Source organism: Daphnia magna, linkage group LG5 (assembly GCF_020631705.1).
Source record: "Daphnia magna isolate NIES linkage group LG5, ASM2063170v1.1, whole genome shotgun sequence".
Classification (NCBI taxonomy): domain Eukaryota; kingdom Metazoa; phylum Arthropoda; class Branchiopoda; order Diplostraca; family Daphniidae; genus Daphnia; species Daphnia magna.
In genome coordinates, this window is record NC_059186.1 from 1,573,143 (window position 1) to 1,595,032 (window position 21,890).

The window sequence follows — 21,890 nt, forward strand, 5'->3', positions numbered from 1 at the left end:
TTCTGTAACAGGAATGTCAATTCTCAACGGATCGGAGGTGGCTGGGGTGCTTTCTGATATTCAATCAATTCGCCAGGGATGCCCCCTATCTGTCCATCTCTTTATTCTATACATTGAGCCGTTACTGTTGCGTTTATCTCGAGTTCTCCAGGGCATATCATTGTTTAATGAAAAACTCACTGTCAGAGCCTTCGTTGATGACGTCACCATTTTCATTTCTTGTGACGAAGATTTTACCAGGGCAGGACAGGTCCTTGACTTGTTCTGCCAGTGGACAAAGGCAAGGATGAATAAGGAGAAAACAAAAGCCCTGGGACTCGGGACTTGGAGCTCTAGGATGACTTGGCCTCTTGAGTGGCTTGTGTCGGCACAAACATTGTCCCTATTAGGAATTAAATTCTCTCACTCCATAGTTGAGACAGCTGATAGGGTTTGGAATGATGCATTCGGCTCTCTAAATGGTATTCTGCGAGAGAATGCCTGTCGACGTTTCAATCTATACCAGAGGGTTATTTTCCTGAAGTCGAAGGCTCTCTCCGGAACTGTGTTTATTGCACAAGTATTACCATGTAAACAAAATATGGCTGACCAGATTTTAAAGGCTATCATGAAATTTCTATGGATTGGAAAAGTTGAAAGGCCGAACAAAACTGTAGTTTATCGTCCTGTTAGTCAAGGGGGACTGGGAATGGTCAACACACATCTTTTTTACCGTTCCCTTTTCTTGTGTCCTATGTATAAAGTCCTGACAGGCCCCAATAGTCCAGAAAGCTCTCTACTTCGTTATTGGATGTCCTTTCCTCTTCGAACCGTACTACCTCTCTACAAGAACAACACCGTACCCGTTGCAGTTATGAAGAGGCCCACTTACCTTCAGGAACCCCTGCACCAAATAAAACAACTATTTGCCTCTTCGATCCTGGTGCAGGGGAGTCCAATGGTGCACAGGAAAACATACAACCATTGGATCCTGGAGGTGACCACTTTGGGGAAGCTGGAGATCCTAAGGCCTAACCTGGATTGGCCACGTATCTGGAAGGAGACTGCAGCCCTGCCAAGCAACATCAGAGAAACCATGTTCCTTTTCAACCAGCGACTTCTCCCTACCAGGACCAGATGCCATCGGTTAGATCCTTCCAAAGATGCAACATGTCCAATCTGCCATCAGCACCCAGAAACCGATGAGCATCTGACATTCCAATGTCCTGAACGCCACATCGTTTGGAGCTGGTTGGAAGGAACCATACGTCAAATGGGCTGCAAGTCTTCCAAAGAAGATCTCATTCGTGGCCATTTTGGGCCAATAGGTAATCTCCGGCAAACATTTACTCTTCTGGCTGCATACATCTTCATCACCTGGAAAGCAAGAAATACCCATCGTATCCCTCGCCAAGAAGAAGTAGAGAGCTTATGGAAAGCACTTTTTCCTCCCAGTCCACTCCTTTCCATTTAGTCTTCCCTTTTAGTTCCGTTTTGTTCTTTTATATTGCTTTTGTATATATTTCCCTGCCTCTATTTGTAAATCCTTTGTTTATTTTTGTTTTTTTGGTGTCTGCTAGACAATTGCTTTTGTTTACCTTTGGTTTTTTGTTTTTCTTGTATTAATCTACCTCAATATTTGTTCGCATTTGTTTGTTTTTGTTAGTCGACCAATTAACGGGACCTACATTGTCAAATTTTTGCTTTTCTTCCCCTTTAATCATCTGCATCCAAGGAAAATAATTATTTGTATCTTTGTTTTCTTTTGTTTTGATAAATGTTAGAGTGCCATGAAAATTAACTGATAATAAAAGAGGATTTTACAAAAAAAAAAAAAAAGATGGGTGGCCGCTTGGGAATACGGGATGCTGTAGGCATTGCTTTTTTTAAATTCAGTATGTTTTTTATCGCCAATAAGTGAATCACGCGAAAAACAGTTCGGACATTTGCATTGTAAATTTTACGTTCAATACCGTCAACGGCCATACCACGTAGAACTCACCCGGTCTCGTCAGCTCCCAGAAGTTAAGCTACGTCGGGTCCCGTTAGTACTTGGATGGGTGACCGCTTGGGAATACGGATACTGTTGGCATTGTTTCTTTTTTCACTTTAGTCAGATTTTAACATAACCAACACCATATATTTATTATCCACAATTTGATTGTGTGGAAACGTTAACGTGTATTGAAACGTTTCAATTTGGCCGTGATCGTCTAGTGGTTAGGACCCTACGTTGTGGGGTCTGATAGCGTAAAACCGTAGTAACCCAGGTTCGAATCCTGGTCACGGCATTTCAAAGCTAGTGGAAAAGCACAATGAGATAGCAACTGAGTAATTTTCGTTCAGTTGTTGTAGGTTTTTACTGATTTTATGGTTAAGTAAACGGGAATGGGTTCAGCAAAATTGACCTGTAAACTGAAACAATTCCTGTGCGTTCACTTCAGCTGGCGAAATGCATCGTAATTTGCATGAATTTTACTACTCAACGGTGTTGTATGGCAATATGTGAAATATTCGTAAAATGAACTATATTCTTTATAGGTATGTGAGTGTAAAAAGGAAAGCAGCAAAATGATTAGTTTAATCGAAAAGCAGTACCTTGCCTGATGCTTTTGGTGTCAACGTCCGTGCGGAATCGACAAGAAAAAGGTTCAAGTAGTAGGGCTCTCTCATGGGAAATTTAGCTTTGCTCAGTGGCAATATCATAACCAATGAGGGTCTCCCGAGGTGTGATTATTGCTAGTTGAAAACTTTAACCAATTCCCCGCCACGATGAAGTGAAACATTCTTTGTTGTCGGCAATTTTTGACAGCTCCAGCAGGAGCAGATTCTCTTAAAGAACGCTAACACTGTGTTCGGTTATTGTTTAGTGTTGCCTGTTTGATCAACCTTTAGTAGGCGATTGGTTAATCAATCCCACATATATCAAAGGTTGGGAAACCTGAATTTCTGTCTATAGAATCGTGTTTGTTCAACTTAGCGGATAGATCCCCCCCCCCACCCCAAAGAAAAAAAACTAAAGGACTTGCAGAATAAATACGTTTCGTCTCCTTTCCCATTTCAGCTTACCCACCCCGTTTGCCTTAGACTTCGTTTATGTTTCACTCAGCTTAAGCAGGCACATTGGCAGGCGTAGTATTTCAAACATGTGACGTTCGCTATTGTCTTCACGTAACATTTCTTCCTGTTGTTCGTTGTTGTCTCTGCGTAACATTAAATTGGTTGCTGCAAAACCAGCTGCGTTACGTATTCCAGGATTCTATCCAACATGTTTTGTGATGCATTCCTGCTGCATTGATAGTTCATAGTGTGCAGAGTTTGCTACTAGGTGGAGTTGATTGACTCAAATGGAGAGTGCATTGCAATCACCAGCTTCACATATAATATAATATTTGAACCGTTTAGCCTAATAATCTATTTGTATCAAAAGAGAAGATAAAAACTAATGAGTTGTATTGGCTTTGAACAGTGCCAGGCAGGGTTCTAGCAACAGCCTGGTTTCCTGATGACTTTCTTCGTTTTTCGATAGTGGCGAGAATATGAATTCGATAAAGCCCGAGAAGCGCTTCTCGGCCTTTCGTATCAGCTTAATATCTGATACGGGTTCCAGAGAACCCCGGGTATCCTAGACTGATAGATTTTTTGACCAAGTGATGCTGCTGATTGCCTGAAACCTTTTCGGGCAGTCTTGGCTCACTTCCTCACTAACATTTCCTCGTCTCTCAATCCTTGACAGCTGGGTAATCGCTTACGTCGGCAGCTGGCGAGAAGGTGTTTTTGGCGTTAACTACGCGGCATTAATTGTGACGTCGGTCTTCCAGTATTCAATCCGGTCGTCAATTCCCATCTCGTTTTTCATATTTCCCACACGTGCGTCACGGTTAGGCCCACATACTAACAAGTTCACAAATTGGCTGTATAGTAAACTGTAAAATCTTTTGCTAGTAATTGTAAACATAGATTCATTACTTGAAATTTTTTTACTTTGAACATTTTAAAATCTAAAATCTTTTTATCTGTCTAAATTGTCCTCTCCTTAAATTAGGCCAAACTTACACCCACCTTTACCACTGACCTTCAGTAAACTACCACAAAAACAAGAAATTTGACTGTCTGACTTTACCTTAACCTTCAGAAAACCAGACACTTGACTGTCTGGCCTAACCTTTATCCCTCTTTCGCTATTCTCTTGCTAACATCTGTTAAGAAATCCACAATGTTACGTTCATGATGACGGAGTCGATAACCGAGTTGTTTTTCTATCACTGCGTAGATGGGATCCTTAAGCTTCCCTTCCCCGTCCCTCCTACTCTAGAGTGCTCTCTCTGTCCAAGCGGTAGATATGGTTCCAAGACGCATGTTAAAAATGCCGTAGATCATTTAAAATTAAAACATGGTTTGATCGTCGTTATAAAGTATTATTGCCAATTATGCATTCAAATATCCGAAGAACGTATCAGAGCCAAAAGGCAGCATGCTGTGTGTGACGAGGCACCTAGTGATGACAGCACTGGCGATGAAAGTATTTCCATACAGCAATCAAAAATTGCAGGAGAGGATCTCATCCTTCCCTATCCTTGTGGAAACTGCAGATGTCCACTGTGCCGTTGGTATACAACGGCCCAAGGCACAGTTGCAGCGCAGTCTATTGAACATCATACAGCGCGCGAACACGGTTTGTTCACTAAAAGAAAAAGGAAATGCAGAGCGTGCAACGTCATACTAGAAGGGCATGCCATGAGAGAGCACTATAAAGTACATAGAATCCCACAACAAACCACGACTAATTCATAAATATCCTCTACCAACCCTTTGCTCTCAACAAACTTACCACATTCACCCACCCTCTCTCTTGCATCCATAAGAAATTCCTTAATTTTCAGTAGTTCCACCCCGTCAACTACACAAAGTTCTATTGCTTCCCACCAGATATCACCACCAATCATCCTTAACCTAGAGCCTAATCTCCAGTCCCCTTCACCATTGCGTATTCCAACACCTAATCCGAGCCAAACACCCCTTAGTTCTCCGGCTTTCACTTCTAGTTCGAGTCGAAACACTTCCTTTTCCTCCCCCTTATCATCTCCTAGCCAACTCTGTGAACTCAGTATCTACCGTCGACGTAGCGGGAACAGAAGACGAGTTTAGGGGTTTGTGGGCTTCAAGGATAGAATTGTGCACCTCCCTGCAGGGTCTTGATTCCCTCCTCAGTGAATGCACAGTTGAGTGGCTTAGGCTTTCTACGAAACCGGAAGACACAATCTCCGCACCAAGAAGACCAACAACACCAACAGAGAGGACAAGAAGCCATCGCAACCAAAATCGACAACAACAAAAAATACGGCGTTCAGGAAGAAAGGCAGCAGAGGAAAAAGGCAAACTTCAACGCCTCTACTCACTCTATCCTCGCAGAGCCGTAAGGAAAATATTAGAAGAGGAATCTATTGGCTACACGGAAACCAAGGATTTGGCTGCTGCTTTCCTCGAATAAACCTACTCCCAAACACCTCCTTCAATTGACCAGATTGACTGCACCAGAGCACATTTCGACAGATGTGAATGGAAGAACCCAACATCTGAAGAGCACAGAATTCTTTCCTCACCTCCAAGTCCAAAAGAAATCAAGCATAGACTCGGTAAAGCTTGCAACACCGCGCCTGGACGAGACGGGTTGGAATATCGGCACCTTCGTGCACTGGACACAAGCGTTCATCTCCTAGCTTCCATCTACCGCGCGGTATGGACTTATGGGATTCCAGCATGCTGGAAGACCTCGAGGACGGTTCCGATATACAAGAAAGGTGACTCCTCAGATTACGGGAACTTTCGGACAATATCCCTTCTTCCGACAATGTACAAGATCTTCTCAGGAATTTTGTCCTCAAGAATAATGTCAACTGCGACGAAGCTAGGATGGATTTCGTCAGAGCAGAAAGGGTTTCTACCAGGTGTTCGAGGCATCCAGGAACACACACATCTCCTTCACACTGTTATCGAACAGGCGAAACAGTCCAAGAGGGAAATGGTGATTGCCTGGTTGGACCTCTCCAATGTTTTTGGATCCATTCCTCACCCAATTTTAAATTGTCTTTTTCAGAGTCTACCAATACCAGCTGAGCTTCGTCGCATCCTAAGCGACATCTACTCAAACAACATCATGGAGTTTGCTGTTGGGCAAGATTCCGTGCAGATTCATCCAACGGCTGGTGTTCGACAAGGCGACCCATTAAGCAGCGTGGTATTCAACCTGGCAGCTGAACCCATCATACGGACAGCAAAATCAAATAACACCGGATTCTCAGCATTTCAAGCTAGGGTCTCAACTACAGCATATGCGGACGATATTGCCATTGTAGGATCGTCAATTCGGGAAACGCAAAGAACTCTCAATGCCATAGAGGACACGGCAAACTCGCTAGGCTTGAAGTTTAATCCAGGTAAGTGCCCGTCCTTAACACTTATTAATAAAAAATCTGTTACAGACAACACGCTGAAAATCGGAGACGCTGAAATCAGACCCCTTGCAGAAGACGATCAAGAGGGCTACCTAGGAACACCTCTAGTAGCTCGACTAACCTTCCGTCCAACCACCTCTTTAGCTCAAATTTTAATTAAAGTAGCAGATTCTAGTTTAGCTCCCTGGCAGAAATTAGAAGTATACAGGAGTTGTCTTCTACCATCGCTGTCTCATCATCTGGCGTCAGAAAGGGTGGAAAAGGGTGGTCTCTACGACCTGGATTTCGCATGCAGAGATTTTCTACGCAGAGTTGCCAACGTCCCTATCTCGTCTAACACGGCTTTCTTCTACGCAGACAGAAGAGTTGGGGGGCTTGGAATGCTTCCTTTGACCGAGGAGGCTGATATCTGGACCATAGCTAGAGCGATGCAACTCTTGGACAGCGAGGACAAGTCCGTTAGCGAAGTGGCTATGGCGAAACTAGAGGAGACAACACGACTAGGATACGGAAAGGGAGAAGTACCATTCTCCATACCAATTAACGAATATTTGGCAGGGTCAATGGACAAAGGTCTTGGTGCCATAAGACATGGGACAGCATCCATGAACCTCTTGGCGCGTTCGAGGAGGGCAGCTGGCCACTTGAAGAGGATCAAGATTGATGTATCCTGCGAACAGTACTCCAAAATCATCGCCTGAAACCCGAAGACAACTGAAAAAATTAAAACCAAATTTGACTACTTGTCGTCAAAGGTTCACACAAAAAATGATGAGATTCAAAGTAAAAATGGGGAAGATAGAGAATTTAGGAAAAATGAAACCAGTGGATTTCCTTGGGGAGATAACGGAAAACAAATCATGGGCCCCGGGAAAAACATAGTGGAAAATAATAGCCTTGAAAGCTCGAACACTTAAGAGCAAATGAATTTCATGGCACAAAACCTGTGTATGGAAGTTGTTAAAGGGGTCGATAGAAATCATGAAGAACAAGACTTACAAAACAAGAAATCCGAAGTTTCAAAGGAAAATCAATCAATGACAAATGAAACCGAAATAAAGGAAAAATCTACAGAAGAAAAAGAGGAACCTCAAAAATGCAGAAAAAACCACAAAATAGGGACAAACACAGAAAGAGAAATGGAAGAAGAAGAGGAAGAAGAAGAAGAAGATTTAGAATTTTTATAGCCGATCCTAGCCCCGTTTTCATAATAGGAAAAAATTTATTTTATACAAATTATGGTTAGAATAATAACACTTAATATAAACGGAATTAAATCAAAGAGCAAAACAGAATTTTTAAATCAATTTGTAATAAAGAACAAACCTGACATTTTAGCCCTGCAAGAAAGTAACATTGACGAATTCCCGGAAATTCATACAGATTTTACAGCAATAATTAACGACAATATTGCAAACAATAGATCAGAAACAATTATATTACATAGAAAACAACTTGGAATAATAAGTTAAGAAAAATCAGTAGATGGTAAAATAATAAGAGTTCAATAAAAAAATTTAACTATTGTAAATATTTATGCTCCAACTCAAAATGATAGCAACAAACCGACACAAATATTTTCTCCAGAAACTTTAAAATTTTTTAAAAGCAAGAGATGAAAACCTTGTTCTATTAGGAGATTTTAACAGCATTATTGACTCAAGGGATAGGGAAGGAGAAGAAAATAAAATAAATAGTCAATTGAAAAACAATGTAGAAAGACTGAAGCTGGTAGATGCATTTAGATTTAAATAACCAACAACCACTACGTTTACTTTTATAAGTTCAAATGGGAAATCTAGAATTGATAGAATATATGTGCAGTGTAAAAACGAAGGTTTTATCCAAGAGTGTCAACATTTAAATTTTACTTTCAGTGACCACCAAGCAGTAATGCTAAATCTAGAAGGAACCAAAACGGAACAAAGAAAGAAAAAACTGCTGTGGAAACTGAACACTAGTACACTTGATTACCCAGAATTCCAAAATGTATTAGAACATTTTGTTTTGAATGCAAAACAAAAGCTTTAACAGTACATGGGTATAACACAATGGTGGGGAAAAGAAATAAAAGAAAAATTCAAAATAATTTGTACACAATACTAAAAAAATAAATGGAAAGAAAATTTTTTATATCAAATGTCTCGATAAAGTCAAAGCCGAAATAGATAAAGGACAAAACAACTTTGAGGATTATTACTATATTAAAAAATTTAAAAAAAATATGCATTTAAAAGATGAAGAAGGAAAAAAATTGGAGGTAAATTACACTATCTTATTGGGAATGAAACTATAAGTGTGGCACATCTAATTAAAGAAAAAGCAAACGGATAAAGCAAAACAATTACAGAACTCGAAGAGAATTTATTAATGCATTAACGAAAGACCAAAGTAACTTCGTTATTACTTAATCAACTACTTAACGACACAAATATACTGAACTGTTCTGTATTCTACTGATGGACAGAATAATAGTTATTTTAGAATCACAATGTTGCCAAACGTAGTAAGGTATGTTGCCGTCATTAAATGGTATTATGTATTAAATGGTTTATAAAATCTGCCATATTTTATATGAATACAGCGTTGGGTGGCTTTTTTTGATCTCCCGCGTCGGCGATGGAAACGTATCCAATAAGCCACTAACTTAAGCTTATGTGGCGTTGAAGCCGTTTGAACACGGTTAGAAATGGCTGGCGATTTACGAAGACAGTTATCCATTGAAAAACATAGTGAAATAATAACTTTGTATAACACAAAACATTCAGTAAAAAAAATTTGCGAAATTAGTGGTTGCAAAATGTCAACAGTTTACTACACCATTGATCGGTTTAAGAAAACAAATAGCTGTTTCGATTTACCACGAAGTGGACGACCTTGTAAATTAAATGACTCAGATAAACGTTATTTAAAATTGAGTGCGTTGCGTGATCGACGTAAAACTCTGGCCGTCTTAACGGAAGATTTCAATGGTGGGCGTAAAATGCCAGTTTCCTACTCTTGTGTGATTCGCTCGTTAACATCTTGGAGTCTTATTGGTAGAGTAGCTGCCAGAAAACCTCTTCTGTCCAAGCGCAATGTTAAAAAAAGATTGGCGTTTGCCAAAAAACATATCAAGTGGCCCAAAAAGAAATGGGCGAAAGTTTTATTCACAGACGAATCTAAGTTTGAACTATTTGGGAGTAAGCGCCGTTTGTTTGTACGTAGCCAACCCGGTGAGAGATTTCATAAGTCATGTCTCATGCCCACAGTTAAACACGGAGGTGGGAGCATTATGGTATGGGGTGGTATATCAACAAACGGGGTTACGCGACTGAAAAGAATCGTTGGAATCATGGATCAAAAAGTGTATCATTCCATCCTAGTACACACAGCAATTCCCGAAGGAAAGCGACTCATTGGAAAAGGATTTGTGTTCCAGGAAGACAACGACCCAAAACATGCGTCTAAGTTATGCAGAGGCTATCTCGAAAAAAAAGAGATATCCGGTACCTAAATTGTATGATGTGCTACAGCTGGGAAAATGGGAAATGGTTCAAAATGTCTGGAATAGCATTCCTGACGAAATCCTTAAGAAATACATTTTTTAATGAAAAAGAGGTGTAAGGCAGTCATACACGCCAAAGGTGGCCATACTCGTTACTGATCAATAAATGAAATAAGGGAATTCTATGCTTTTCCTGAACAAACATGAATGTTTAATTTTATTGTTATGAATGTTATACATAGTAACTTAGTTAACAGCAACCCAGTCGCCATCATTCTCAAACAATCTACGTAATTTATTACGAGTGTCAAGGATTACTTCAATGAAATAACCACCACGATTCATAACATTAAAAACTTGTTCAATGGCAGTCCATAGTTCATGAACAGTATTAGCAAATATTCCTTCAGCTTCAAATCGATAAACCATTTCTCTCCAAACATTTTCAAGAGGCATCAAGTCTCCAGATTTCCTTGGCCAGTCAGGCAAAACGTTGAGAGCATTTGACTTGATGTACTCCTTAACTGATGAAGCATAGTGGACTGGGAAGTAATCGTGAACTATCTGCAGCCCATCACAGAATGGAAGTACATGACTATCCAGCAATTCTTTGTACTGGGTGGTATCGAGTCTGCAGTTGAGTTTCTTGATAACATTTGGCAAATTGTCAACAGCAATGCAACTCCATACAGGGACTGTGTTAGGTATGTTATTTCCATGACTGCCAGAATATAAACTAATTCGACCATCAATGTCAAATCTATGAAAACACAATATAAGATAATGAGATTTAGTCAATACCCGATAAATGTAACGTAAATAGCTTACGAAAAACGTTGTTCGTCAACAAAGGCAGCCTTAGTTCAAAACTTTTCTTGTAAACACAAATATTTCTCAGCAAATTGCTTTCTCTGCAAATTTGTTGCAACATCCAGTACCGGAATGAAGTTTGCCATAATTGAATAGTTTGTAAAACTTGGAATGGAAGTACTAACGAGAGTTCACTTTTGAAATTACTCGCTTGACGCGTGTGTTTTTTCCTGATGTCTGAGACAGAAATATCGAGAGTACATGCGCCCCTAGTGAGAGTGTGTGGACACACAGCTCATTGTCCCGGGCAAAAATCGGGTAGAGAAAACAACGGTATTTGGAGACCCGGCAACGCTGTGAGGGCCCGAAAAAAAGGAAATTTTACTCTTTCGTTTTTCAACTTAAAATGAAACTTAGATAATATAAATGAAAAAAATTGCAAATAATAGCTAAAATAAAGCTAACGCAGGTTGATTTTTTAAAAAAAGTCGCGTTTCCCTAGCCCTAGCCGTACAACTGAAAAAAAGGCCAAAGTGGCCTTATTTGCATAAGGTCCTCTCGGCTTTCCAAAGACTTTTACAACGGGATAAAAGTACTTTAGAAAATAAAAACAAAAACCTGAAAAAAATCAGAGGTGTTTCCACTACTTTCAGCCATCTCCACAAAAAATTTGAAAGCTTTTGCTTAAAAACGGTACTACTGAGAGGACTGCAAAAACAGCGTTTTTGCATAAGTTCCTCTCGGGCTTCCAAAGACTTTCGGTTGGTACTGTATGTAGATAAATTATGTGCAAATAAGGTATAGTTATTATTTACCTTAATTTTGAACAATACTTTTTTTAAAAAAGTAATGTTATTTATATCATTAATTATTGTCATTATATATATGTTATATATTTAAACACTTTTATTTATAATTTAATACCATGAACTTATTGCATGTAAAGATTTTACTTATTCTTCAAAAATAATACATGCAACTCTAGGGAATTTCAAGTTGCAAACGAAAAATTTTAATCATTTTAATTCTTTCGGTTGTGACAGTGTGGTGTGTGTCCATCTATTACCTATTACGGATATCAGATACTAGTTCAGGTAATGTTGTTTAGTTTCTATTTATGTTTTATTACCTTAGTTAGCAAGATAGTGTTATTCTAAATGTTTGTGTTCGTCAAAATTGTGTTTTGCATCAAAATTTTATTTATTACTATAATTAACGTTTACTTAACTATTTAACTTAACTTAAGTGTGTAACTAACTTAACTATATTAAAGTTAACATAACTAACTTAATTTTACTACCTAATATACTACTTTAGTTTCGTACTCACCCAAAACCCCTATTTTGCCTCGCTTTGCTCGGACCTGGTCCCGCTTATGTACTTTACTAGAGTTTAATAAGTTAAGCTAACTAAGTATAAGTTAAATTAGCTCAGTTTGTTTATTAAGTTTACTGTGGTCGGCTAAAATAGACTTTTACCCAATATTTTTATCTTATGAACGTTTATACTCTCTTAGCACCCATAACCCAGTGAAAAGGCAGGAACTTTTAAACAATTTAAGTGTAAGAGTAAGCCAGGACATGAATTTAGATCTAGTTAAAAGAATCACAGAACATGAAGTCTGGAATGCAGTTGAAACAATGCCACAAAATAAATTACGAGGAATAGATCGATTGCCTGTTGAATTTTACAAGAAAATATGGCCTTGGTTAAAGGAAGAAATCACAATAATGTTTAACCATATACTAGATACATAAGAACTTAGCAAAACCCAGACTGCAGTAATTTTAACCTTACTGCACAAAGGTGGAAGCCGGAAGATTTTAAGTAATTGGAGATCTATCAGCCTCTTATGCTCCGACTACAAAATTTTAACAAAAATTTTAACATTGAGATTCAAAAAAGTTTTACCTTAAGTAATTGGTCAAGAACAAGCAGGAGTGTTTCGACGCTAAGAATTGGGAGCCTTCAGAGTTCCTTCTGGGGTCTGTTGTAAGCAGCCCCTGTAGTTTATTCGCAAGTTGCTGGGTCATGCACGACACAAATGAAAGAATGTGTGGGACTCAAACTGTGCTGACATACAGTGAAATGACATACGTGTGATGTCTAAACCAAGAAAAGAAAGAAAAACGAGCCAAACTAAGATCAAGCACATTCATAGATTAGACAGGTCGGGCAATTGGTAATTATAAACAGATATACTCACAAACTGAATAAATGGCTTCACGAAACAGAGAAAGGTATAATAATCGTGACAGTAACTATCTCGTTTCAACAGTGAAACGAGCGTGGTCTTAACGTCGCAAGAAGGCTAGCAGACGGATTCACGCAAAGACTCGGTAAGGAAGGGGTAAGAATCGCACTTGAAGTAAAGTTAAGCGTTGCCAAATTGCAGAGATTTGAAATGTGCTTTTCTCGCCGCAACATTCTCCCCCCGAATCTGTTACATCCGGCGACAAGATGAGTAAAGAAGGAACAGATGAGAAAATTAAAGAGAGAAAAGAACGATAATGAAATGACGAGACTATTTTGATAAAGATGGATGAGGTTCTTCCGGATGAACATCGGCTACGACAGCTTTCTCGAGGATACTTAGGCGGTGAATCGCTCGGGTGTACTCGCCGTCCTCCGTTTTCACCTTGACGACGCGTACTAGTCCATCGCCTCCCGCATAAACTTGATTGACGTGGCCGATTTTCCAGAGACCACGCGGTAGGTTAGGATCCAGCAGGAGGACGACGTCACCGACGGTAAGGTTCTCTTGAGCCGATTGCCATTTCTTTCGCGGGACTAGTGTCGGAAGATACAATTTAGTCCATAAATCCCAGAATAACTGGGCCATCTTCTGAACGTAACGGAACCGTTCTCGGGGCAAGGCGTCACTGAATTTGCCGGGCAGCAGATCGAAAGTAGGTGGGCGATTCAAAAAGTCATTCGGCGTTAAGGGCCGAAAGTCCTCCGGATCCGAACTAGCGTAGGTCAGAGGGCGAGAATTGAGGAATCCGGCTATTTCGGCAAATAGAGTCCGAAGCATCTCGTCCGTGGGGTAGCGTAAAGCTTTCTTCTCCAGATCTAAGGCTTGGTACAGGGCACGTTTTGTAGAACGGACCAAACTTTCGTGAGCTCCGCCGAAGTGTGGTGCTCGTGGAGGCTGGAAGTACCAATCAATCACCTTTTCTTTTCGGAACTGCGACAGCCTCGGGTCCTTTTCGAGTTGATCAACAAGATCGTTCAACTCTCGCTCCGCTCCGACGAAATTCGTCCCATTATCGGAGTGGACGGTGGCAGGTTTGCCAAAAAGGCCGATGAATCGACGAAAGACCAACAGAAAATCTTCAGATGACAATGATTCGGCTAATTCCAAATGTACCGCTCTTGTCGCCAGACAAGTGAAGAGGGCACCGTACCGCTTTGTCACTCTGTTCCGGCCGGGACTTGTCTCTATAGGACCGAAAAAGTCAACTGCAGTGTGGAAGAAAGGGGGAGAATAGGAATCAAGTCGCACGGCTGGTAGATTGCCCATCAGTTGAGCGGCTGGAACCGCCCTGTCCTTGATGCACGTTGGGCACATTCGACGCACCTTCTTGACCAGCTCTCGCCCGCGAATGATCCAAAAATGTTGACACAATTTGGCGAATAAATAGTCGGTTCCGGCATGATGCATCTGACCGTGCACGACTTCGACTATTTTCTCCGTGAGAGGGTGCTTGCTGGGCAGTAACGGAGGGTGACGGGCATCGTACGGCAGCTTCGCTCTATCAATCCGGCCGCCGAGACGTAAGATTCCATCTTCGTCTAGCGTCGTGCTTAAAACCAGTAGATGGGAAGAGGAACGAAGTGGCTTTCCTCGTTTAAGTCTGGCGATGTCTTCCGGAAAAGCTTCTGATTGACATCGTTTAAGGAGGTTCTTCGTTTCCCCTTCTAATTTTAAGAAAGATGAAAGGTTAGAACAGTCCAAACCGACTGCTGACCAACCAAACGGATCCGGATTGGACTGGACGGAATATAATTTGATGGCTTTGATTTCAGCCGTCGTGGCCATCCACGGCAGATCTGTGGGCCAGGTTGATTCAGGTTGTAGTAGAAATTCCGGGCCATCTTGCCAGATCTTTGGCCATACCTCTTCTCCGATGGCGGAACGGGTCGCAGCGTCAGCGGGGTTGAGTTTGCCGGGAATAAAAAGCCATTCGTCGCTCTCTGTTAACGTCTGGATCTCTCCGACTCGGTTGGCGACGAAGATTTGGTAAAACGAGGCGGTTGCTCTTATCCAATTACGGACAGTACTGGAGTCCGTCCAGAAATATCTGCGGTCGATGGAATTGGTGAGACAGTTCTGGACGGTGGCAGCAACACGGGCGGACAATAGGGCGGCGTTTAGCTCAAATTTTGGCACCGACAGACTCTTCTTTGGGGCCAACTTACTGCTTGCCTTCACAATTCTGATAATGATTTTACCGCAGCGGTACTGGTTGCGGATGTACACCACCGTAGCGTAGGCCTCCTCTGAGGCATCTCCAAACGTGTGTAGCTGAGACTCGACGATATCGTCCTCTTCTGGAAATAAACAGCGTTCGATGGACACATGGGCCAATTCTTGGACGATCTGGAACCATGACTCCCACCACGCTCGATCAGCTCCTTCTACAGGGTCGGACCATTTTAGCCCTTTGACGACCAAATCGCGAAGGTGGACCTTTGCCTTTATGATGATAGGAGCCGCTAACCCTAGCGGATCGAATATTCCGGCGACGTGGCTAGTCAAACTGAGCCGTGTGTATTTTTCCTCCGTCGAGCGATTTATCTAGAAGCCTAGAGCATCTGAGGTGGTGTTCCACACCGCACCGAGCACCTTCGTACTTTCGCTGTCCGCGGAAAGACTGGAGATTTGCGGAATTGGCTTCTTTTCTTCCTGCATGGCTGCTAAGAATTCTGCTGAATTGGAGATCCAATCTTGAAAGTGACGGTCGGCTCCGGCCAGAGCTTTTCTTACGGTGGACGCATCTGCTACGCCTTCGTCGGCACTCTTTGCGGATCCCAAATAATCGTCAACATACATTCTTCTTTGAACTGCTTCGACCGCTTTTTCTCCTACTCCGGCATCAGAAACTGCACGGCGGGTGGTTTGTATGGCGATGAAGGGAGAACAAGTAGCGCCAAACGGCAACCGATCCATCCGGCAAACGACAGTCTTCGGTGGGGACTCTTGCCACAAAAAGCAAAAATAGTTTGCGTCGGAGAGATTAAGCCTAAAACGGCTAAACATCGCTTCCACATCTGAAGCCCAGGCTATGGCTCCCTCACGGAACTGGATTAAAACGGATGGAAGAGGAGGCTGGAGAGCGGGACCACTGAGTATGGCGTCATTCAAACACTTTCCCTTGAAGGGGGCTGCGTCATCAAAGACGACACGTAACTTAGGGCCTTTGTAAACGCCATGATGCGCGAGAAAGTATTTGGCGGACTCCGCTTCCTCTTCAGATAACACAGAGGCGTATTCTTTGTCGATAGTTTTCCGAACGGCAGCACGGTAATCCTTCTCGAACGCTGGCTCTCTGCTGAAACGCCGAAGTAGACCACCGAGTCGTTGTTGAGTCATCTGCTTGTTGCAAACTAAAGCTGGCTCCCCCGTCTTCCAGGTGATGGGAACCTCGTAGCCTACGTCCAGCTTCTTTGTTCCAGCTTCTAAAATTGCGATGGCTTGTCGATCGTCGTCTGACATTCCTTTTGTCTTCGACTCCGTTCCAAAATTTTCAGTGTCACAGAAACGGCGTAGTTCTGCCGCGATCTCATCCAACTGCGTCAAACTATTGACGGTATGAGTCCGGGCGGCTGGGACGGAAGCACCATCGTTGACGACAACACGGATGATCCAGCCTAGTCTGCTTCTGATGGCGGTCGGTTCATAGTCATCTCCGACTCTGGATTCCAAAGCGACGATGAGGTGCGAGTAATCGTTGCTGATCAGGATGTCCACTCTGCCGCCCGTTTCTCCAACAGGAAGGTCGGCCAGATGCGACCAACGGTTCTTCAAATTTCCCCAATCTGTAACCGGGGTAGAAGTCGCGACGGTAGTGGGCAGGGTAGAACACGAGAGATCCAACTTCTCGCCATAAACCGTGTCTATCTGGAAATTAACACGCTGAGAACGGTAGCGCTTGACTACACCGCCCGCGCCTTCCACGGTCAGAATCTGATGAACACCGGAAATCTTGTTTGCGCTGGCGAAACTTTGCCGCATGAGTGTCGAATCGCTCCCTTCGTCTATTAAGACGTTCGCCCATACCGCTCCGTTATCGGCACTGAAAACTCTCAACCGCATCATCCCCATGGCGACTTGTTGTGGACTCTGCTTCCGGAGGTGGGCCGTCGCTGTTCTTGTCATTTCGGTCTTCGTTGCATGCGGCGTGGATACAGCGGCTGGTCTATCGGGGTCATGAACCAATTCATGATGGTGGAGGCTGCAACCAGCGATCTTGCACGGCTTCTTCGTAAAACAATTCCGGACGGAGTGCTTCGCTCCAAGACATCCGAAACATAACCTGTGCTTGGCGCAGAAAGAAACTCGGTCTGCAACGACTAAAGCCTTGAACTGGCTACAATTTTCCAATTTGTGGTCGCCTTCACACTTGAAACAGAATGGCCGGAAGGTGACCTTAGGTGCTGAGTGGTTGTCAGTTGCCTTTGTGGATGAAGCAGGGTGGCTGCGAGCATGAGACCGATGTGGTTTGGGTACGGAAGAAGAAGCTTGCTCGGATGCAATGCTGTATGCATTTTGGTACTCTGCCGCTCTCTCACACAGCCAGGATCCAAAGGCGTTGAGACTTCTTGTTTCCAATCCTCCTCGTCGTCCACGGTTCCACTCAAGACGATCTGGTGGCTGGAGTCTCATGCTAATCCTCTCGATCAAATCTGGGGCGTTGGATTCTCCGATACGGCTGAGATCGAATAGATGAGTCCTAATCCGCTCGGCAAAACGTTTGAAAATGGCCGGGTCATTTCTCAGTTCCACTTTCTCGATGGCCTGTAGAGTGGCAGCTCGCATAACATCCCGTCTGCCAGAGCTCTGTTTGAGACGGACTAAGGCTTCGATGTAGGCTGACTCGCCACCTCCGAGACCTTGAACCAGGTTGAGGCAATCGCCTTTCAGATGGCGTTTAAGAATGGCCAATTTTTCTCCAGCGGATTTTCCGGAATCGTGCACAAGAGCTCTGTACAAATCTATCCATTCAAACCAGTCGAGGGACTTTCCGGAATAAATTTCTAACTCTGTCTTGACTGAAGAACGGGAACTCGCTGTAACGTTTGGCTTCAGCTGACCGGCGGCATAACGGTCGATCCACTCGTCAGGAGCTGCTGGTGAAGTCGAAGAATTAAGCCGACGTTGGTTCTGTCTCCAATCTTGACCAAGTTGAGAAAGTCGCTGAGAAACGTGCGTGACTGCACTAGCACGATCTTCATCAACATCTAGTTCTTGTAATGCTTGCTGTGCCGCAGTGGCTTCACGTCGGGCCTGATCTGCTCGGTTGGACGCTTCGTTGGCTTGATGACGGGCTTCGTCTGCTTGTAGAGCGGCTGCATCTGCTCTTTGTTGGGCCAACTTGCGTTCAACCTCTTGACGATTTTGCTCGGATGCTGAAATAGATGGTGCCCGATTGCCTGCAGTTACAGAGGGAGGTTCACCTACTCTTGAATTCAAATATTGTTGACCTCTCTCCAACGCGTCTCCAGCCAGCTCAACGTACTTTAGATGAAACTCGTCTTGACGATCATTTTCTGCCTGATCTTCGACTGTCGACAGATTGGTATGGATTTTTGTGGCTGCGGCCAATAGAGTCTCAAGGTGCTTCATCAAACTGGAAGTGGATCCTCTGGAACCTCTGTCAGTAACTAGGTTGCCTAGGTACCGCATTGTCTTGGTGATCTGCTGACGTAAGGCACTGCGTTGCTTCTTCCAGGTAGCAGCATCTTGAAGGTCCCTTTGGGTTGTAGGTGTGGTCGTCTCTTGAGGAACCTCGTTGTCTCCATTTACACCGGCCATACTGATGAATGAGGCGAGAGTAGACAGCTAACTGGCTGGAAGCTAGATGAGACAGCGAGCAGAAGCTCCTCCGAAAGTGAATGAAGAGAAAGGAGTCAACCCAGGTGAGAGAATGGACTAATGGTCGACAGTGTTCGACCAGCAGGAACGTTGACAAGTTCTGGAAAAAACGAGCATAGACGTAGGATCAACTTGAAACGACGAATAGGCCAAGAAGAATCTCTGTGGATGACTCCGGTTCGAAGGACCAATGTTTCGACGCTAAGAATTGGGAGCCTTCAGAGTTCCTTCTGGGGTCTGTTGTAAGCAGCCCCTGTAGTTTATTCGCAAGTTGCTGGGTCATGCACGACACAAATGAAAGAATGTGTGGGACTCAAACTGTGCTGACATACAGTGAAATGACATACGTGTGATGTCTAAACCAAAAGGAAATAATTAATTAGGGAACGGAAAGGAAACAAGTAGGAATTGTACCTGGGATGACACGAGAAAATGTGAGTGGCCACCCAGACCAATACACACACAGACAGGGAATACAGATATGAAGCCTAAAATAAACAGTAATGAGCATACACAATAGAATATAAGTATTATCATAATAATTACCAATGCTAGACAAGCAAAAAGCACTCAGAATGAGGTTTGAACTGACAGTTCAGGACAGAAAAACGAGCCAAACTAAGATCAAGCACATTCATAGATTAGACAGGTCGGGCAATTGGTAATTATAAACAGATATACTCACAAACTGAATAAATGGCTTCACGAAACAGAGAAAGGTATAATAATCGTGACAGTAACTATCTCGTTTCAACAGTGAAACGAGCGTGGTCTTAACGTCGCAAGAAGGCTAGCAGACGGATTCACGCAAAGACTCGGTAAGGAAGGGGTAAGAATCGCACTTGAAGTAAAGTTAAGCGTTGCCAAATTGCAGAGATTTGAAATGTGCTTTTCTCGCCGCAACAAGGAGGGTTAGAAAACAGAGACATTAGTCAAAATCTCACAACCTATTCAAATGTTATAGAATGATTTTCATCGCAGGACACTCCCAAAGGGAGCAGTATCAGAGAAAAAGGGGCAGCAAAAGTGAGTATGGATTTCGAAAAGGCATATGACATGGTTGATCGTACCTTTTTGTATGAGGTTTTATTTAAAATGGGATTCAGCCGAATTTTTATTAGAAATATTAAATCCTTGCACGAAAGTTCTTTTAGCAAGGTTTATTTAAATAGAGAATTGGGCAAAAAGATTAATCTCAAAAGAGGTGTAAGACAAGGATGTCCATTAGCTATGTTCCTTCATATAATTTTTATCGAGCCCTTTTTTATTTCTATAAAAACAAAAATCCAACTAACTATTATTGCAACTCTAAGCATTAAATAAACGCATTTGTGGACGACATATCTATTTTTATACAAAATTTCGACGATTTAAAAACCCTGTAGCTTTGTATTGAAGAGTTCGAATAAGCAACAAACTCGAAAATTAGTAGAAATAAATCTCATTTAATAAAATTGGGGAGTTGGATCAAACAACAAAACTTGCCTTCAACGTGGATAGTTCACAAAGATTCAATAAAAATGCTTGGAATAGAATGGTGACAAGACATCGAATCCACTTTGCACAAAAATTGTGCTAATTTGTTGGCAAAAATTTAACAAAGCCTACATGGCACCTTTATCAGGCTACTGACGCTCCAACAAAAATTAGTCTTTTTAAATAATTTTATATGCCAAAAATTTTATCATTTTGCAAAGATTTTACCAATTCCAAAATTATAAACAGACAAAATCCAGAAGCTTGGACAAACATTCATTTGTCAACACAAACTTGAATCATTTGCTAAAAGTGAACTTTACCCAAATATCGCAGAAGGCGGCTTAAACCTGCTAAAGGTCAAAATAAAATACGAATTTCCATTATTAACATCAGTCATACAAGATTTATAAAAAGAACCCTTAAGTGCCAACGGAAAATTGATCAGATATTGGGTAGGACTAAATTTAAGAAATATCTTCCCAGTAAAAACAGGGCCAAACAGCGAAAAAACTCAAGGTTTTTTAAGAGACATTACAAAGTCAATAACAGAACTAAGCCAAACAATAACATTAAACCAGTACACGGAAACCAAAGAAATTTATAGTGTTTTAATTTTAAAAGAATAAAGGCAACCAAAAATTTAACATAAATATCCAGGAACAAAATTAAACCAGCATTCAAGGCATTAAAACAAAAATTTTTATCTCCTTGGCAAAAAGGACATCTCTTTTTAAAAATACACAATGCACTTCCAACAAGAGACCGACTCATCAAATGCAAACAAAAAATGTCAGCCGAATGCAATCCACATAAAAATTTAATGGAGGAACTATCTGTCTTACTAGGACGTGCAGTACTGGACCGCCAAAGGACTTTATAAGGACGCGCTTAAGCCACGGTACTTTTAACAAATAAATCAAGTCCCTCTGAAGACGTCTTATTTTGATCCATTTCTTTAAAAGCCACTTTTACACAATTAACAGTGTAGCGTTGGGGTTAAACTTTGTAAAAATTACGTACACCACATCAAATAATAATCCAGAATAGCTTTTTCAATACGTAGTGATTGGTTAACAAGAAGAAGCTCAGTCTATGATGCGGGAGTCCAATGATCGAAAGTCATAATAGTTATGTTTCTCTTCTGGTATTTTGGTCAAAGAGCGCAAGGTGTAGATTTATCAAATCCTAAATTTTATTCAAAAATTCATTTCTTAATGATCGAAGGCAAAACTATTTCACCGTAACATGCCAGTCTAAAAATATCCAAATTTTAATGAATGATGCGCATATGGTAGACTACTGGACTGCCATGCAAGAGACCCGTGTCCATATCCGATGGTAGTAAACTACTTTTTGCATGTTTTTTCTAGAGCAAAAAGTCGTCCTAGTGGACGCCAAAATGAAAACTTTGGTGACAATAAAAATACGTGTATTAGAGCAGTTTTTGCCGGTCATCAAAACCTGCTAAAATTGTCTTTAAGTCGTCATTGTAGGATTTCAGGACAGAATAATGAAATTCTAGCAGTGCCGTTAGGAAGAATAACTATCCTTTAAAAGACAAGAAAATTTATTGCATTTATTT

The 21,890-nt window shown here is 41.9% G+C and overlaps 3 protein-coding genes, 2 long non-coding RNA genes, 2 other non-coding genes and 2 pseudogenes across 7 annotated transcripts; 6 read left to right on the top strand and 3 right to left on the bottom strand.

Annotated features, from left to right (window-relative positions):
• The first annotated feature begins 542 nt into the window (after window positions 1-542).
• Window positions 543-1,644, top strand: LOC123472340. Its single transcript, XM_045173732.1, has one exon. It carries the CDS (start codon window positions 581-583, stop codon window positions 1,451-1,453), a length of 873 nt encoding a protein of 290 aa, XP_045029667.1. The 5' UTR covers window positions 543-580; the 3' UTR covers window positions 1,454-1,644.
• Window positions 1,645-1,953: 309 nt separating this feature from the next.
• LOC123473001 lies at window positions 1,954-2,071 on the top strand (annotated as a pseudogene).
• A 110-nt stretch (window positions 2,072-2,181) lies between these two features.
• On the top strand, window positions 2,182-2,270 carry Trnah-gug. The gene is given in 2 exon segments: window positions 2,182-2,218; window positions 2,236-2,270. It is a non-coding gene; the product is annotated as a tRNA-His (tRNA).
• A 391-nt stretch (window positions 2,271-2,661) lies between these two features.
• On the top strand, window positions 2,662-2,803 carry LOC123472911. Its single transcript, XR_006647374.1, has one exon. It is a non-coding gene; the product is annotated as a U4 spliceosomal RNA (small nuclear RNA).
• Window positions 2,804-4,480: 1,677 nt separating this feature from the next.
• On the top strand, window positions 4,481-5,870 carry LOC116936760 (annotated as a pseudogene).
• Window positions 5,871-6,087: 217 nt separating this feature from the next.
• LOC116936759 lies at window positions 6,088-7,135 on the top strand. Its single transcript, XM_045173806.1, is given in 3 exon segments — window positions 6,088-6,476; window positions 6,479-6,541; window positions 6,792-7,135. Coding segments are annotated over 3 exon segments (747 nt in total). The 5' UTR covers window positions 6,088-6,136.
• Window positions 7,136-10,109: 2,974 nt separating this feature from the next.
• On the bottom strand, window positions 10,110-11,080 carry LOC123472261. The gene is made up of 2 exons (XR_006646616.1): window positions 10,750-11,080; window positions 10,110-10,681 (listed from the first exon to the last, which is right to left on the bottom strand). It is a non-coding gene; the product is annotated as an uncharacterized LOC123472261 (long non-coding RNA).
• A 2,175-nt stretch (window positions 11,081-13,255) lies between these two features.
• On the bottom strand, window positions 13,256-18,769 carry LOC123472394. The gene is made up of 2 exons (XM_045173807.1): window positions 15,589-18,769; window positions 13,256-15,456 (listed from the first exon to the last, which is right to left on the bottom strand). Exons 1-2 carry the CDS (start codon window positions 18,767-18,769, stop codon window positions 13,256-13,258), a joined length of 5,382 nt encoding a protein of 1,793 aa, XP_045029742.1.
• Window positions 18,770-19,054: 285 nt separating this feature from the next.
• LOC116922277 lies at window positions 19,055-19,679 on the bottom strand. The gene is made up of 4 exons (XR_006646759.1): window positions 19,515-19,679; window positions 19,376-19,447; window positions 19,244-19,317; window positions 19,055-19,185 (listed from the first exon to the last, which is right to left on the bottom strand). It is a non-coding gene; the product is annotated as an uncharacterized LOC116922277 (long non-coding RNA).
• Window positions 19,680-21,890: the final 2,211 nt, after the last annotated feature.

What these genes read in the sequence shown, in the direction of transcription:
- LOC123472394 (XM_045173807.1), bottom strand. Translation starts at nt 18,769, where the DNA reads ATGGCCGGTGTAAATGGAGACAACGAGGTTCCTCAAGAGACGACCACA. An exon ending in TCTTTCCGCGGACAGCGAAA is followed by an intron (nt 15,457 to 15,588) that starts GTACGAAGGTGC and finishes TCGATCCGCTAG; the next exon opens with GGTTAGCGGCTCCTATCATC.
- LOC123472340 (XM_045173732.1), top strand. Translation starts at nt 581, where the DNA reads ATGGCTGACCAGATTTTAAAGGCTATCATGAAATTTCTATGGATTGGA.